This window comes from Macadamia integrifolia, chromosome 11 (assembly GCF_013358625.1).
Source record: "Macadamia integrifolia cultivar HAES 741 chromosome 11, SCU_Mint_v3, whole genome shotgun sequence".
NCBI classification, from domain to species: domain Eukaryota; kingdom Viridiplantae; phylum Streptophyta; class Magnoliopsida; order Proteales; family Proteaceae; genus Macadamia; species Macadamia integrifolia.
Window position 1 is genome coordinate 32,059,276 of NC_056567.1, and position 19,149 is coordinate 32,078,424.

The 19,149-nt window shown below is 37.4% G+C and overlaps 1 protein-coding gene across 1 annotated transcript in view; it reads right to left on the reverse strand.

Moving 5' to 3' along the window:
• LOC122094001 (vacuolar protein sorting-associated protein 26A) overlaps positions 1–12,892 on the reverse strand; it is a 35,267-nt gene extending 22,375 nt beyond the window's left edge. Inside the window, exons 1-4 of the mRNA XM_042664578.1 lie at positions 12,755–12,892; positions 12,396–12,448; positions 5,654–5,713; positions 5,052–5,126 (exon numbers count right to left, since the gene is read on the reverse strand). Of these exons, the coding sequence (XP_042520512.1) occupies positions 5,052–5,126; positions 5,654–5,656 (78 nt within the window). The 5' untranslated portion in view covers positions 5,657–5,713; positions 12,396–12,448; positions 12,755–12,892. The remainder of the gene's footprint in view (positions 1–5,051; positions 5,127–5,653; positions 5,714–12,395; positions 12,449–12,754) is intronic.
• Positions 12,893–19,149: the final 6,257 nt, after the last annotated feature.

A 19,149-nucleotide genomic window follows, 5' to 3' on the forward strand; every position in this document is an offset into this window, starting at 1 on the left:
GAGATCTCCACAAGAACAAACATCTCAGTGAGAAAGGAGCCGACACCAGTACCACGTCAAAGCCATCATATCCTTTGGGGTTTGGGAATAACAAGTCCACCTTAAACCCCTTAAGGAAATGGCTCCAAACGTCTTTGGAAAAGGACAGATAGGAATAGATGAACGACAGACTCCCAAGCCTCCTTGCAAAAAAGACAAACATATAAAGAGAGACTCCTCCCAAGCCTCTCTAGTCACTACAAAGAATCCTTCATGGCTAACTCCCATCACAAGGCTTTGCATTTTGAAGGAGCATGAGGGTTCCAAATATCCAAAAGGAAATGCAACTTCAAGGATGATCTGGATCCTCATAGTTAAATAGAGACCACACCTTAAAAGGAAATGGAACTTCAAGGATGCCCTGGATCCTCATAGTTAAATATAGACCACAACACCTTAAAAAGAGATTTAAGGTAAACAATCCATTTGATGCAACAAAATTCTTTTGACTTAGCTCCGAGCTCTCACTAGTAAGAAACATCTCCTAAAAAGTGTCAAGAAGTAATCGAATACCAGGAATTTAAACCTCTTGAAAAGCTCTCTATAACGAAGGTTCCAAACAAAAACCCCTCAGAAAAATCAGCACTCCAAGATAAACTTTCCTTTGAAGTCAGATATGAAGTGCAATGCAGGAAAAGCAATATTCAGAACTTCCTCAACCCACTGTAGTTCCTCCCAAATTTCTAATTCTGTTAACACAGCCCACTCTAATCTAAACAAAGAAAAATGAGAAGAGATATCCTAATGAATTTCCAAGGCGCCCTAATTGAACTCCCAGTAGGCAAACGTGAATCCGATCCAGATGAATCAAGACCATGAAAATTTCTAATAACCAAGTTTCCAAGTGATTGTTACTAGTGATGGAATTTTTAGTGCCACCTCATCTCTCTCCTTTTTAATATCCATCGTGACCCCTTCTCTCCTCCATTCTTCCTGATCAAATTCAAATGATAATATATTTTTATTTCTTAATTTTATCCTGGTAAAATAGGAGCTGAAGTCTACCAGTTACCTTCTTAAAATCTGACCATTAGAACTGAGACCAGATTTGATCCAAATGTAGCCATCATTTGCAGATTGATTCATTCGATCTGCATCATGAACCCACCCAACCAAATTGTCAAAGATGATATTCCGTGACTATACAAAGTCCACAACCCTTGTGAATGTTATCAGCCTTCAGCACCCTTGTTTATTTTATAAGAAATAGTAATAATGAGGACAAAAAATGACCCAATATATACTGACTCAAAAATTCAAAACAATAGTCCTGACACTTTTAAAACTTCAAATGTGGTTCTCCATTCTTTCATTCTTTCGACAACTCTTATACAACTCCTCTATGTCCTGATAAGACAACAATCCACCAGTAAATATACTCATAATTCTCTTGGAGAAAAGAGGAGGCAGGGGGAATCCATGAATCAGGACTATGCTTGAAGGTGAACTAAAACTTTGATTTAGTAAGATGATCATATCCTCATATGACACACTTTGGGCCAAGCACTAAGGGTGCTAATTTTTTGTTCTCCACCTTTGATTTTCCTCAATATATTATATAATAGATTAAGGAACCTAGAATTGAGATATGAAGGGGATGGATAAGAGAGAAGAGATATCTTCTTGTACATCCTCTTCTCAGTCATTTATGCACCCTCCATTGGATTTTTCAATAAATTTCAATACTGCACTTGTGAAATATACCAAATGACACAAAACAGTGACAAGTTCCATTCCATAACTGCTTCTACATGCACAACATTCTAGGCCAGTTTTGACCATGGAGTATGTTTCACTTTGTCACTCATGCTGATGTAGATAAGTCACTTGGGCTTATTTTATTGCAAATAAGCTTTGGATTGTGTTGGGACTTTGATCCCATGGGTTTTCTTTGTAATGGGCCACTTTAATGGGTCTAAAATATGGGTAGAAAGTAGGAAAAACGGGATTTAATTCATTAGTCTAATTAAAGTTTTGTTTTGAGTCTATTTCCTTTGTTATTTTAGTTTGAGTCAGTTTAGGTCTCCCTATTAGTGAATGACTAGTTAATTACCAACTCCATGTTGGAGTTCTAGTCCTACTCCCTACTGGAGTTCTAGTCTAGTCCTATTAAGAGTCCAAGTCCCATTAGAAGTGTCTATTCCTATTTGGAAACTAGCTCCTAGTTATGTTAGGATTGCTACACTGCCCTCTTTAAATAGAGGAGCTTATGTAAACCTAATTTTCAGATTTGAATGAAATAAAGTTTGCAACTAAATGCTTAGAGTAGTTGAGATAGCTATGGGTAAGAAGCCCAGTCTGAGATAGCCACTTCCTTTATTCTCATTCACCCTTCTCAACCCTCCATTTGTTCTATTCTTCTTTTTCTATTTTATTTGATGTAACATTCAAGAGGTACAATTAGATTCTGTAAGAAGCCATTATAGTCCAGAACCAACCATCGTCAGTGAAGATTTTAGGAGAGAGATCGATCTCCATATGTCCCTTCTCTGACCTATGATCTGTAAACCCTTTTAAGGATGTGTTATAGGCTGCTATTAGACCACTCAAGTGTCTTCTGGGAGCTGTCCAGAAGATCTATCCAGTAGTTATGCAGAATCTTGAAGTTTTCTCTCTCCTAGGTCAGAAAATCAAGAAAGCTTATAACTTCACAACTAGCCGTCAGAATCCTCTCAACTTCGGGGGTTTTTGTGCCATCCCTAGGGACTATCTACGCCGAAGAGTGCAGTTCAATCGGACTCTTACAAACCTGGCCGCACCTCTCTCTCTCCAGCTCTATAGCAGGTCTTTCTCTCTCACATCGGGTTGGGTTTTGGGCTGGTTTTGCTCCTATATGGGTATTGTATCATTGGGGGCTTATTTGACGGTCTTATTTATTTGTTTCCTGGTCCCATTTGTATTGTTTGAGGTTATAAACTGCTGGGGTAGTTTCTTGTAATCTACTCCTGCATTACATGCACTCTCATTCTCATGCTAATTTTAGGCACCTAGCTCCTGCACTAAAGGAATCATTGCAGCATCCATCTTTGTTGTAAAAGGCTATTAATATTTCAGCACTCCATGAAAGAGCAGGAAAACAAGCACAAAGCATCACATGCATTCACTTCTATTATTGATACATCACATGCATTCACTTCTATTATTGATACAGAAACAGAATCAAAGAAAAGAGGAGAGCTCCTACATCAGGACAAAAGCAACAAATTATCACAGGTTCTAAAGTTTGAAGAAGTTTCTAAGTAATTAGGTTCACACATGGGTTAAATGAGCTGGGTTGAGATTCTAGTATAGCTCATAGCACTCTTAAAAGCCCTTGGAAGTGTCTAAGCAGACTGACCCCAATCTTTTGTCATCTGATTCATTATGATGTGGAGAATGGAAAAAGGGTGAAATTTTTGGCGGATTTTTGGTGGGAAGAGGTACCATTGAGAGACTTATACCCAAAAATTGACTCATGTCTACTGCCAAGAATTTCTCTGGTAGCCTCTTGTGGACAGATGACACTCAACGGGATTGTTTGGAACCTCTAGTTTAGAAGGGAATTTAGGGAAATGGAATAGGAACAAATTCAAGTTTCGCCTCATACTTCATAGTATTCTAAATTTTTTCTTTGCCAATGACTATGTAGACAAAGAATATGGGTCCTCAATAGTAATGATTAGTTTTCATCTAATCTTTGTTTCTTGCTACTTGCAAGTTGCAACTTTGTGTGTGAAAATGATGAAGCGAACCCAAGTAATTCTTTTCCTTATAAGAAAATGTGGAAAACCAAACCATACCTGAATAGTAGGATTTTGGGCTCGGAGATCAATCATTAAAAGGTGCCAACTGATGTGTATCAAAAGAGAACCAGGAAGGTCCCACTCTCCTCAAGTTTCTCTGATGTGTCTACAAAATGGTGAATCAGCTGATCATATATTCTTGTATTGCTCTTCTGCCAAACAGGTTGTGTTACATTTTTTACAATGTTTCAGATTTCTTGGGGTTTTTCCAAATGTTGTCAAAATGATCAATTAGTTATAACGGTTTCCCCTTTCTGAAACGGGAATTTCTATGGAAAGGTATCTCCTATTGGCTTCCTTGCGTATTTGGAAGGAAAGGAACAACAGGCTTTCCTAAAACAAGCAATCAAATGTTGGGGAGGTGATTTAAAAAATTAAGATCAGAACTTGGACAACAGTTGATGAGATATTTAAATATATACCAGCAGTACAGCTCTCTAGATACTGGTCTCTTTTTCTCTTTACGGAGGAAAGATGATTAAAGTGGATATATCATTGGCAGACCTCTTGATGGAGTCTCAAGCTATATAGATGGTTGTTATCTAGGGAACCCTGGGCCTTCAGGAATAGGGGGAGTGGTTAGACTATTGGATGGAGGTGTAGTTGATATATTCTCAGGGCCCACATAGGGGAAGGAGACTCAACTAGATTGAAGTTGACTGCATATAGATCTGTTATTACGCAAAGGTGGTCTCAAGCTATAGTAGAAGGGGATTCTTCAAATGTTATTAAATGGATGACAAATGAGCAGAGTGAACCTTTGCATTATGCTAACTTAATAAGGCATAGTCATCAGCTAACCACTCAAATCAGTATACAATCTTATGGCAATCTAGAAGGGATAATTCTTATGGCCCCACCAAATGGTAGAGAGAATTTAATCTCTCTAGAGTCCCATTCATGCTCCACAAGGTTTTACAACTAGGGCCATAATGCAACTGAGTTCTTTCCCTTCCTTAAGTACTCCCTCCAATCCATACATATAATCAGCAAAATAAAGGCAAGGAATTCAGCAATTCTACTCTGCAACCTAAAATGTTTGATCAACCACAAGCCATAAGATATATATATATATATATAAATATATATATATATAAATATAAGATTGCAGATACATAACATGTTTTCGTTATGTATGGAATCATAACACTCCTATCATCATTACAAGACCATAAAAGCTTCCTTCAACCAGAAGATGAAAATGCTGCTCAGGATTATGTTAAACAGCACCTGCTTGCGAGTTCTTCCATCAGCAAATGTGATTGAAATATTACATGGTGGCTTGAAGGCTCCAACAAGAAAATTCTGAAATAAAAAATGAAGTAAATCATAACAACATTATAACATACATCCCATCCAAGAAACTCTTTCACTATTCTCTTCAGAATACAAAAAAGGATATTTTATAATGGCAAAAGAATGCAGGCCTGGCAGTACAGATGTAGGGTGCAGTTCCAGCACCTCTATTTTAACCACATGGAATGTATACAGGGCATCATGTATTGATACGTGTCAAAATTGGGACCATAAGTCAATCATACAGGCCACTTTGTATTGCACAGTTTCCCTTATATTTTCAAAAGGATAAGAACTTCTTAAAATATTTTATTTTTCCACCAATATCTGTGCTTTTTAACATATGGAAAAGTCAGATAGGGCTCAAACTGTGCGTGTAAGTAGGGGATGGTGGGGCCAATCTATCAATAAAATTTGGCCCCACCTGGCCTGCTATATGGAATACAATGCCACTGATACTGCATGGGGGCACAATCCCACCAGACCTGCATCCATGACTGATTGATGATGTTTTACTAATATTAATGAGAACTCACCATGACTTTAGTATCAAATCCTAAACTGAATCCTCGATTCCTTGGTGACACATAAAATACCTACAATTACAAACACAAATAAAACATCAACTTCAAGATGTCCCAGATCAGTAATACATCAAAAGTTCAGAACAAAGCTCTCAACAAGGATGAACAATGTCGCAGTTATAGATCAGTAATGCCATGAGGCTATCAACACCAGAGTACTACCCAAAAAAAATCTAAGACTTGGTGACTGGAATCATGGACAACCTTTTAAAGTGTATGGAACTATGGCAGAGAGAATTGGAACCTTAATTCAAAGGCCAATTCTTCATCAAACCAAAAAATAAAATACAAAATCAAAGAATAATTTGCTGGTTTGGCAACAATATGTCAGTGTCGCAAGGATGGTCCACATGGTGTCCTTTGAGTCGCTTTGTTCAATTACTTTTTATAGTTTAAGTGCTGAAACTGTCTCAGTAGCCTCCAAGGTTATCAAGGTGTAAGGCGACCCAAGATGATGTAGGATGGTAAGAAATCAAGGCAACACCAACAAGGCGACACCTAGGCATGCCTAGGCAACCAAGGCGCCAGTCCAGGCTGAGCCACCTAGGCAAACTATGGTAGCCTCCATACCTCTGTAACATGGCAAGTTATATTTATAATTAACTTACCACATAAACAAAATATATGGTGAGTGAGATACAGACTAGTTAAGCGGCATAGACCCGTCCAGTTACACATGACTACAGACTGACGGGATTAAATAGATTACTGGGTTGCAGATTGGGATTTCGATCGAGCCACAGCCACTGATCCAGACTTCCGGTAGATAGTTTTGCTTGAGAGAAGGTGGTTTCTCAGATTTCCCAACGTGGTAGTGCCAAGTGGCAACAACTCATTCAGAGTTCAAGGGCCTCAGGCAAGAGATTTCTAAGGTAAATTCTTTGGCTGAATTTTCTTTTTCCCTCAATTTGTCTTAATTCTGTTGTCAACCCCTGGAGGCTTGTTTCATAGATCTTGTTTGTCTTTGTTTCCATTTGATCTTGCAGGTTCTTTTATTAATATGACCTAGCTAATTTTTTTCCTCCTTAGGGTATTTGAACAGAAAGACCACCCATTCAACCACATACCTGTACTGTAAAAATAAAAAGTAATAAAATCACTGGAACAAACAGCTTCATTCCCTTCACATACAACAACAACAACAAATCATCCTTCTCCCAAATAAATGGGGTCAGTTACATGGAACCTATTCTTCCAATAAATTCTATTTAAGGCCATACAAGATTCCAATACTTAGCTATACATATCTTTCCTCACTATTTCTTCTATGGTCATTTTAGGCCTTACCTCTAGCTCTTTTTAGCTCCTTCAATTTGCAATAAATCGCATCTCTCTACTGGAGCATTCAAAGGCCTCCGTTGCACATGTCCATGCCACCTCTTGCAAGTTTCTCAAAACTAATCATGAATAGGGGCAATCCCAAGGTTTGCTCTAATGTATTCATTCTTTACTTTTATATTTTCTAGTTTTACCACTCATCCATGGCAACATCCTCATTTCTGCCACATTAAGTTTGTTTACATGTTTTTCTTTACTGCCCAACATTCAGCCCCGTATGTCATTGGTAGTCATATAACCATTCTATAAAATTTTCCTCGAATTTTAAAGGGATATATCGATCACACAACACCCCGGATGCACCCCTCCATTTCATCCATCCTATTGTTACTAAAGTTACACATCATGTACTCTGTTTTTGTTCCACCTATCTTAAAACCTTTTGATTCCAAGGTTGATCTCCATAAATCTAACTTTGCATTTATCTCAGCATTTGTTTCATCCACCAAAACAATATCACTGCCAAAAGCATACACCAAGGGATTTGATCCTGAATGTCTCTAGTCAACTCATCCATGATTAGTGTAAAAATACAGCCTTAGAGCTGAAACTTGATGTAATCTAACCGATACTGGGAATTCACTACCCCAACCCCTAACAGTTCTTATGCTAGTCATGAAACATATATTTAATTACATCCACATATCTGCTCAAAACATTTTTCTTCTCTAAACCATGCCAAATGAACTCTCTATGAGTATCATACGCTTTTTCTAAATCAATAAAGACCATATGAAGATCCTACTTATATATTCTAAATCTTTCCATTAGTCGCCTAAGCAATGAAATAGCTTCCATGGTTGACTTCCCTTAATATAAGAATGGGTCATTGTGACATATCCCATGCAGGATCTAAAATTCTGACTGAATAGAGAAGATGTCCTTCAATAGGCTTGATTCTAGCTCGCAAACACTCTCTCCACAGCAAATAAATAAAAAGAAAATAAGAAAAGAAAGAGAATGAGATGAGAGTTGAGAAGGGGGAAGAAGAACTAGTGAATGGGCATCTCAACCCTCAAGTTTGACCATCTAACCTAGGGCATCTGGCCCTACTGCATCCCACAACACAACAGCACAAATCATCTTTTTTTTTTTCATTCATAAATTCGTGTTTAATGTTGTTGCCCCTTACAAACTTATATAGAAGACACAACGCTGACTCAAACACTAAAAAGGAAAGGCCTAACTCAATCCCTAACTAACTGGGAAACCTAAACTGACTAGAAAACTGAAATAACAAAGGAAATAGACTCAAAACAAGACTCTAACTTAACGAACGAATTAAATCCCGTTTTCCTACTTCTATCCATATTTTAGGCCCATTAAAGTGGCCCATTACAAAGAAAACTCATGGGATCAAAGGCCCAACACATACATAACCCAACCTAAGGCATATTTGCAATAAAATAAGCTCATTAAGTAACTCAACTACATCAATTCGCCCTCTCTTAGGAAAAATTTGTCCTCGAATTTTGTAAAGTGTGAGGGTGATTATAGCACAGCGCACGTCCCTCTTCAGGCCGTAGAAAAATTCAGGTAGCTCTTTGATAATAAGAATGTAGTTTAAAATGTGAGGAGCTAGATCTTCAAGATAATTTAATGGGATGACGAACTCCACATGCTCAACTTCTACAACCTCAAATGTATCCATGGGATCATCCACATGAGCGCCTTCAACCACTGTGTTCTTGACCTCCACAATTTCAATCTTAAGCTCCTTAGGATCTTCCTCTTGGCTGTTCACAGTCAACATAGTTGTTGTAGTATCAAGTTCCTCAGTCTTAACCTCACTGTCCATTATGGCAACCTTATTGCTTTCGAATTTCTCCACATGAGTCTCGTCGATGGGAACATCAATGATTAGCTCTTCCTTAACAATAGGAATTGCTGGAATATCTTCAACACTAACATCAACTTTTGACTCTAGTTCATTGGATGGAGGTGTATTCTCTTGTTGCTCCTTTGCAATTTGTTACAACATATGGCCACGTGGTCAAACAATTCCTTCATGCTCGTCACCTGTAAGTGGCTTTTAGGTTGTAACTGGAGGGAACTCTAGTAGAGGGAAGTGCATACTTCATTCACGTTTAGATAGGTGCACGCCTGCCAACTCATACCCCATCCCGTCCCAAGTTCTAGGCTCATGCCCTTAAGCTTGAAGTTGTCTTTCACAGACTCTTCGTTGTATTCGAACACAATCACTCATTTGAAAGCAAGCATATTGAAGTCGTTGTGCCTCTGTCAGGTTGTAGGAATCAAAATAGACATACAATTCTTTTACCCATTCAAGGAAGATGTATGAAAAAAGTTTCTCACGAAATTCACGTGGCTCCATCAGTTAGGTTGGCTCTGATACCAAATAATGTAAGATTGGGTCACAAGTGATCCAATCCTAGGCAGAATCTGAAATTCTAGCAAAATAGAAAAGATGTGCTCCAAAGGCTTGATTCTAGCTCTCAAACACGTGATCTTAATTCTAGGTAGGATCTGAATTTCTGGCTGAGTAAAAAATATGTCCTCCAATAAGCTTGGTTCTAGCTCTCAAACACTCTCTCATAGCAAACAAATAAAAGGGAAATAAGAAAATAAGGAGAATGCGCTGGAGGGTTGACAAGGGAGAAGAAGAACTAGTGAATGGGCATCTCACCCCTCAGGTTTGGGCATCTAACCTAAGGCATCTCGCCCAACTACATCCCACAACACAACAGCACAAGTCAATTTTTTTTTTCTTTCACAAATCCTTGTTTAATGTTGTAGCCCCTTACAAACTTATATAGAAAACTCAAAACTAACTCAAACACTAAAAGAGAAAGGCCTAGCCCAATCCCTAACTAACTGGGAAACCTAAACTAACTAGAAAAACGAAATAACAAAGGAAAAAAACTCCAAACAGGACTCTAACTTTATCAATGAATTAGATCATTTTTCCTACTTTCTACCCATATTTTAGCCCATTAAAGTGAGCTCATTACAAAGAAAACTCTTAGGATGAAAGGCCCCAACACATACATAACTCAACCTAAGGCTTATTTGCAATAAAATAAGCCCATTAAGTGACTTATCTACATAATCCCTAGCATAAACCACATTGGTTATCCGAAACATTAGTTTCTTGTCTTAAATGCACCTCAATTACTTTCTACAATAATTTCATAATGGTTCATGAGTTTAATTCCTCTATAATTATTACCACTTTGAATATCACCTATATTTTTATAAATCAATACCACAATGCTTCTTCTCCATTCATCCTACATTTTCCTTGTGCTCAAAATCTTAAAATAATCTAGTTAGCCACAATAATCCATAAATTCCTAGATTCTTCCAAACCTCTATTGGGATACCATCTGGACCTACTACCTTCCTACTTTCATCTTTGTTTATACTTCTTTTATTTCAGCCACCGTAATTCTCTCTATACATATATCTAAAATTTGTAGTTCCTTAATGGCTAACACAATCTTCTAAGATACTAGTATTATTTCCATTTAGTAAACTATAGAAATACTTAGCCCACCTCTCTTCAATCTCATCATCATTTAATAAAATATTACCATTTTCAATTTTAATACATCTAATATGGTTGAAATCTCTAGTTTTCTTTCCCTCAGTTTGGCTAGTTTATAGATATGTTGTTCCCCTTCCTAAGTTCCTAACTTGTTATTGAAATACTTATATTCCGTAGCCCTAGCTTTCCCTATTACCTTCTTAACTTTGTTCTGTGGAATTTATACCTTCTGAAATCTTCTTCATCTTTTTCCCTTTACCAAGTTTTAAAACTAGATTTCTTAGCCTTAATTGCTATTTTAACCTCCTCACCCCATCACCCAGTCTCCCTAAATGAGTGTTGTAACCCTTTAGATTCACCTAAAACATCTTTAGATGTATTTCTTATATAAGCAGCCATAACGTTCCACATTATTTTAGGATCACCATCTAAATCCCACTTTCCAAATGATATTAATTTATCAATAAATATCTTCAACTTTTCACCCTTTAAGTTCCACCATCTTATCCTAAGACAACTAATCTCACATCTCTTATCATTTGGCGTTTTAAAACAAATATCCATTTGACTACTATGTTGTCCACTTTTGAAAGTAATTTTCTGCTCTTCTCTCTTTTTGAAACATTTGTTTACTACTGATAAATCGCAGGCAACTGCAAAATCCAAAATAAAAATCTCCTCCTCATTCTATCTCCAAAACCAAATCCTCCATGAATTCTATCATAACCTCTATTCCAACATGCCCATTTAGATCTCCAGCTATTATAATTTTTTTCATTTTGACTAATTCCTTGGATTAAATCATCTATATGTTCCCAAAATTGTTTCTTAGGGCTTTCATCTAATTCTATTTGTGGTGCATAAGCACTAATCATATCAATTATCTCCTTCCTTAATATAAGTTTGATGGATATTATCCTATCACTAATCTTTTTAACATCTATAAGATCATTATTTAAATATTTATCTATTATTATACCCACTCCATTTTTATTATTCGTATCTCCATTAAACAAAAGTTTATAATCATCGAAAGCCTTAGCTTTTTTACCCTTCCACTTCATCTCTTGTATACAAGTTATGTTAATTCTTCTTCTTTCATCACATCTATTAATTCTAGACTATTTCCCGTTAAATGTCCATAGGTTCCACAATGCTAATCTAATCCTTATCTCTTGGTCTAGCTTTTTTACATGTCCATCGTGTAAAAACTCTCTCCTACTGATGCAAATTCGAGTTCCAAGAATGCACCCTCGATCAAGAGGTGATTCTGTCAATTTAATTTCTGGGAGTTGGTCCTTGCTGTAACCGACTACGAACAAATACCACAGCTAGATATATAATCCAGTCGCGAGGTCTTGAATTTCCTTCGGAGTCCGTCATTTCTTCCCTTAATTTTCGAAAGGACCCAATAATTGGGAACCAACCTGAGATAAGAAGGAAACAGAGCAACGGCAGCCTAATTCGAACTGGTTTGTAGCTCCAGCGGAAGGGTGCCACCAGAATAAAGGGAACCACCGAAAGAATAGGGTGCCACCGGAAGAAAACGGTAGTGTGGGAGAGAGAATAAAAATGGGCTGAACCAGGTAATATGATCCCCCTTCACAGACAATATTGACTATGATCTCAAGATTCACAGGAGCACACACTTCGGGATCACATTGAACGACAAATCTAATATCAGAATTCTTAAGAAAATTCTTCGACATTATGATTTATGCATCACACACACAGCCTGGAATTTGATCTCATAATTTGAAAGTTTCTCAAACGCTAGCTGATCCAGTGTCTACCGAGTCTTTAATGAAATGAAAAAATTAAGGTTAAAATAAAAGATAAAGTGCCTACCTGTTTATGCCCGGAATGCAGGTTGTCTTTGTTAGGGAAGTCAGGTTCTATCACTGCAACAACAACACCGGTTCATGTCAATTGAAAATTAGAAAGAGAAAAAGAGAAAGGAACTCCCAAGAGCATTAGGGAAAAGGAGAAACCAAAGTGTTTTCAGGGTTTTGTGCTTTCTGATTCTAGGGTTTTGAGAGGGATAGATCAAATATTTAAGAGAAGGGAAGTCAGAGTTAGGTGACGAAGCCGCCTTTCCGAGAAGAAGCAGTGACGGAGATAGAAATCTCCATAGGCATATTGCTTGCAGGGTGTGTATGTGCGTGTGTAAGACAGAGAAAGAGAGAGATCATGGAGTAGAAACTCACCGTTCTCCTCTTGCAGTGGCGTGGACCTTCAGCGCAAAACTGGGCTCATGCGATTTAAAAAAACAAAAAACCAAAAACAAAGCATTTCTTTTGGTTTTTCGTTGGAAAAAGGGTTCGCGCACACCTGTTGCAAGAACCTACCCTGCACACGTGTCAACGGTGTCAATCGGTACGATTTCAGGAATTTGATATTAAGGCAGCGTTTGGTATGCATCCTTGGATTCGTATGCATTCTTAGAATGTATTTTAAGAGGTCAAAAATAGTATTTCGTATTTATTCACATTCTCAGAATTCTAGAATGGGTAAAATGACCCATTCCATGCATAGAGAGACAGAGGAGGGAAAAACACGCTCGCAATGACCCCTACAAACCCGACATTATCTTCGACCTGAATAGCAAAAAACTTGCGAGTCCCAGGGAACTTTGTCGAGAAGAGGCTTTGAGATGCGAGAGCTTCAATGAAGAACCTGTGAGTTAAGGGACCTTTGTTCCTTCATCAACCATCTCCACTTCAAAGTTAGATTTATGATTTTCTATTGATTTCTATGTTGTACAAATCAATCACTGTATTTTGATTGCAAATATTGAAAAAGGGGATAACTTGGATTTTGTTTTAAGGTTTCATTGTCGGAGCATGTGAGGGAAGACTGATTCCTTCAAAGAACTTCTCTTTCTATCTTATCTCCCCCACTGCACACGTGTGTGTGTGTGTGTGTATGTATGTGTTTAGGGGGGTTGAAGAGGATTTTAGGCAGAGTGAGCTACCATCGGGTTCCCCAACTATGCATTTTAACTGATATTCACATACAACCTAAAGTCATATGATAGACATGAAACAATAATGTTGAATGGGAGTGAGTGAATATCTAACGGATGTGTAGAGAAAACCAGGGAGTGAGCAAAGGTTTGTTGGCCTTATGATTCTAAGCATATGAGAATTTTATAGGATGATCCATTTGTTGGGGGCTATAAAATTTGTTGGGGAATGGGAGATTTAAGGATTTAATTGATAGAGGGATGTGTGTTAAGCCCTGTTGCCATTTGTCTCCATCGGACACTAGTGCACCGATGCATAATTCTTCAAATGGTCCCAATATGATAGGCTCCCATTCATTTGTCTATACCATACACTTGTGCTCCTTATTTTCTTATGGGTAATTTGTCTTAACATTTCAATAATTGTACTCTTTGTCTGATGTTTATGCAAGTCTTAATATGACATTTGGATGTACTTTGTCTATTCTGGAAATGGGTTACATGTTTTAGTTTATGCTTGAAGACCTGGTGCTTTTATCATAACTGAAAATCCTGACTGTTATGTTTAAGGTGTTCCTTTTTATATCCATATTTTCTTCTAATGGTTCATGAACATTTTACTTCAATTCAAATCCTAAAAAAAAATTCAATTCAAATGTGTTTTTCTACATGATAAAACATAAAGCTCTTGAAAATGGCTGGTAAATTCTTTGGATCAAATCCCATTTTTGCATAAGGCGTTGAATTGGGTTAGGTTGGATTGTAGAGGAAGTCATAAGTAAAAAAAGAAATAAAAAATATTTGGACAAGAAATCTACAAATATATATATTTATATATATATATATGAAAAAAATAATAGGGCAAAAAGGCAAAGAATGCAATTCTAAGAATGAGAATATAAATACCATAATAAACACAATTTCCATTCTAAATTCAATAATGCCTTCCAACTTAAAGGTGTTACAAACTACATTCTCATTCTATGTTAAGAATGAATTCCAAGAATGCATACCAAACACAGCCTAAGTGTTGTTCCGTGCATGATATATAAAGGAGAAACCCAACCCAAACTTTATCATAGTGAATACAAGAATTACATTTTCAATTTCAAAACAATATTGAGTTGGGTTCAATTTTGATGCGTCTTTTATTTGGTTTTGTCAACAGTTTTTTATTCGACTTATTCAATTTTCGGTGCGATTTTTATATGGTTTCATCAACCCTTGGGCTGAATGTTCGTGTACTCGGACCCACAAGGGAAGGGGAAAGAAGAAATGTTGAGATTAAACTTCTTCATAGCCAATTTAAAATAGAAACTTACCTTCCTGATCCCAAATGCTGATTTTGCTCCATGACCCCAAGGAGAAGCTCTGGTGACAAGAAACAAATGCGACACTCAAATGGTAAGCTTTCCCATACATTCTTTTAGCCCTTGTTTGTTTAGAAGAGAGTTTGGGGTAGGAATGTTTGACTATTGAGTCCCACATATCGGTGGGGTTTAAGGTAGAAAAAGTAAAGTTGGAAGTTAGACTTTCCCACCCCAATCTTATTTGGTTAGCACATAACTGTAGGAAAGAGAGAATAGAAGAATGAAGAAAGAGAGTCATTAATTGCAATGGTTTCCCACCCCAGAAGTCCTACCAATTTAGGAAGACTTTGGAAGGGGATGGGGTGAAAGCCACATTAACAGACAAGGAAGCGCATTTCCCAATGTTTGTCTAGAGTATTTCCCACCCCATCAAAACCCCCTAAGCAAAGTGAGAAGATTTTTTGGCTTTCTAATTTTCACTTTTTCATTTTAATAATCTTGAGTCCACACTTTTATGATGCTCATGGGCAATCGATGGGGGCATAGATAAAAACAATTGTTCACTGGGGCTCGTGGGAGTCTGACTCTCATATACATGACCATGAACTTTGAAACTCAGCCCAACTTGGGCTCAACCCCACCCGAATTGCACCTGTAGTAGACATGATATAACTCCAACAACATCCAAAATCTTATCCCAACTTAATGGGGTCACCTCCATGGAGATTCCAGGCAAGGATGAGTGCGAGGACCTATACAAAAAGATCGACGGGTTATGGCTAATTATAATAAGTGTCGACTGTCAACCTGACACACCACTACATATCAGCCACAACAAAGAGTGTAAGAAAGCTTCTTTTGTCAAATGGATCCATGGACTTAGATCATGGCATTAGTGATGAAATTGGTCGCTATAGATACTAATATCGGTATGTATAGTTTGTATCAGTTTGTTTCCATATCAAAACAATATATCAGTAGTTCTGTACCCCATTGATCAATTAGATACTGATTTCTTATAACCTCATTTGCATACATGAAGAACATCAGGTCATTAGAGATATCTTAGCCTCCTCGTCAATCAAATTTCAAGCCAAAGTAAACCATGATATATATATATATATATATAAACAACTTAAAGATGCGATCAAAGTTAGGATTTCCAGCTTTAATGAAGTATCCCAACCACCTAATGGCCTTTGAGCGAAGTATCTTTATTTTTGGATGTGTATAATATTTTACAAAACTTTCATGAAGTATCTAATAACATTCATTTAGGTATACTAATTTTTATTTTTAAAAATTCATCATTTTCTCACTCTTATTGTATGTTGAGAATCAGATCATTAAATAAATCTTATCCATCTTATTAGTCAAATTTCAACTAAAGTAACATGCTATATAATCTAAAGATGTGACCTATGGTGTGAGAAATTTTGAACTTGTCTTTTTTTTTTTTTTTTAATATAAAATGAACATGTCCTTCTTTGTCTTTTGGTAACCTATGACACAAATCTCTAGATCAAATACTTTGAGGTTGTGTTAAGAGATGTCAGGCTACATGGCCCCTGCTCTAGCATGGGGGATCATCACAGCATGTGCTAGGGCATCTAACATGGGTAGGATATTTCATTTTATGTAGAAGAATAGTGGTCATTTTGCCTTTCATGTGTCTAAGCGGAGGCTCCACTGCAAGTAGGGTGTCAATTGATTGCGCTTAATTGGTCTTTCTCACTTTTGGCCTATTTAAGTAATCAGTCTTCATAGGCTAGACATGGTCCCATTTATAAACAATTAATCAAGTGTCTATCTTTAATCGGGCTACAAATAATCTAGTCTAACAGGCCTTAGATGGTTAATGAGACATTTATCTCTAAACAAACTTTAACCATATCGAGTTGAGTAAATGGCCTCTAAACAAGATCTAAGTGGGCTTTAAACATGTCAGTCTGAGTAAATAAATTTTAAAGGGGGGTTAAACATGTTGGGGCTGAATTGAGTTATTAATTAATTGGTCTCAATTGGGCTAGTACTAGGTTGGACTTTCGAAAACTACTAAATAGTATTTGGTTCAGTTCAGCACATTTAATAAACATGCTAGGCCAATTTTGGGTTTTCTTAGTGGAGCTCAATAGGGCATCTGCCAATGAAAACATGGAATTGACACCCCTACATATTTCCAAAACTTGGAGAATCTGAATGATATGGGCTTTCATTGATCTCAAATCCTAACCTTTCTGATCCCATACACATATATGGTCCAAGGGTAAAATGGATTACCAAAAAAAAAAAAAAAAAGATTTATCTATTCGACATGTTTCAATCTAGATTGATTCGATCACTATTGGCTTTGATTGATCCCACGACCATTCCCAAGTTTTAGCACCTTACCCCCTACTCCACGCAGCTATTTCCCGATGATAAACAACCATGCGGGCCATTTGAGGCAAAGATCAAACTTTTTTTTGGTAGAGAGCACTATTGCAACATGTTGGTCACAAGTTCAAAACTTGGAAACATCCTCTTCAAATTGCGCTTTTTTTTTTTAAAGCAAACAACAAACACCAGTGGAGGGCAAGGAGAGTGATAACAAATTCAAAAGCAACCATTGGGCCATAAGAAGCTAAAAAGAGAGAAAACGTTTGGACCCTAGTTTCCATCTTCAAAGAAATTTCATAGAAAATTAACGTGAGACAAACGTCAAAGAGTGTTACTTATAGTTAATCTCCTCTTCCTTCTACTCTCTCTTTCTCTCATTTCTGGTTCACATGTTGAGCTCTCTTTGGGCCCGTTTGATAACGTTTCGTTTAAGCTGTTTCTTTGTTTTTCTGTTTTAAGAAACGGAGAAACGGGAACAAAAGTGTTTGGTAACCACGTTTCGTTTCACCTATTTCTCGGAATAGAAATAGAAATTTATTATGATTTTTGGTTCAAGAAACGACATTGACGAAATGACTCTCACACGTTTCGTTGTTTCCATAAACAATTTTTACTCAAAAAATTCACCCACCCCCGATGAAAATCACGAGCCCTATTTCGAAAGAGGAAAGCACAGAAGAGGCATACACCTCCTTCCACCTCTGACTACATCCACAAAGCAATGATTCCTTCTGGTTTTGCAGAGATTCGTTGTCCGATTGCCCTCTCATGAAGGCAGAGCAGTTGTCTCCTCAAGTTGCAGAGATTCGTCATACGATGATAGTCGGGCCCGTGAAGATTTACCGCTGTATTTCCTAGAAAAGCGATTTGGAAGAGGACTTTGGAAGCAACTTTTACCTCCGATTTTTCAACCTAACAATTTTCAGATTCAATTCACCCCTCTCTTTTCTACCTTCAATTGTTTAACCTAACTTCGTTGTGCGACTGGATTGAGTGGGAAGCATTTCTCAGTTATTATGTGCCCTAGATTTATTAAGATAATGTTAAATCTATCTATATTCCATAAGACTAACCATGCTAGACAACCACAGTTGGCAAGACCAAGCAGGAGAGCAGAGAGCTATGGATACAGTCAAGGTCCTCAACAGAGAGCTAGAGCATTTGACAACTTCAGAGCTCCTTATAGATGGCAGATGAAACCTGTGATGCAGAGGTACACCTTCAAGGTTATTGTTACAAATGCAACACTTTTGGACACAAGATCTCATATTGCAAGTTCAACATTGGTCCAAGGAGTTATGTGAACAGAAATCCTTTTGCACCCCTTATAGAGGAAACAGTTGAATGTTATAAATGCAACAACCTTGGACATATTACAAGGAATTGTAGAACTGTGTTTCCCCCACAAAGACAGGAGAACAGAGGTAAGCAGAGAGTTTTCAGAAACATAGAAGATGATGAGATGGAGAGACAGTTCTCAAGACAGAAGAAGGCAAAGAAATCTCAATCTGTCAAGAAAGTCTGGGTTCAGAGAGAGAGAGTAGAAGATGAAGAAGATACAACAACATTTGTTATTCAGAGAGCTTTCAAGGCTCAAGGAGACTCTACTCCATGGATTCTTGATAGTGGTTGCTTAAGCCACATGACAGGAGATAAGAAAAGGTTTTGAGCAATTACATGACTTGGAAGGTGGATCTGTGAAGTTTGGCAACAACAATGGTGCCAGAAATACAGGGAAGGGGTCCATAAGTCTGAACCATGGGAAGGTGAAATCCCTTGATGTCTTGTATGTTGAAGGGCTCAAACACAATCTTCTCAGCATTAGTAAAATTTATGACAAAAGGCATGAAGTAACTTTCACTAGTAAAGCATATGAGATAAGAAGATCAAGCAGTGGAAAGGTCGTAGCTACTAAATAGAGAACTTCAGGGAACCTGTACACCTTGAC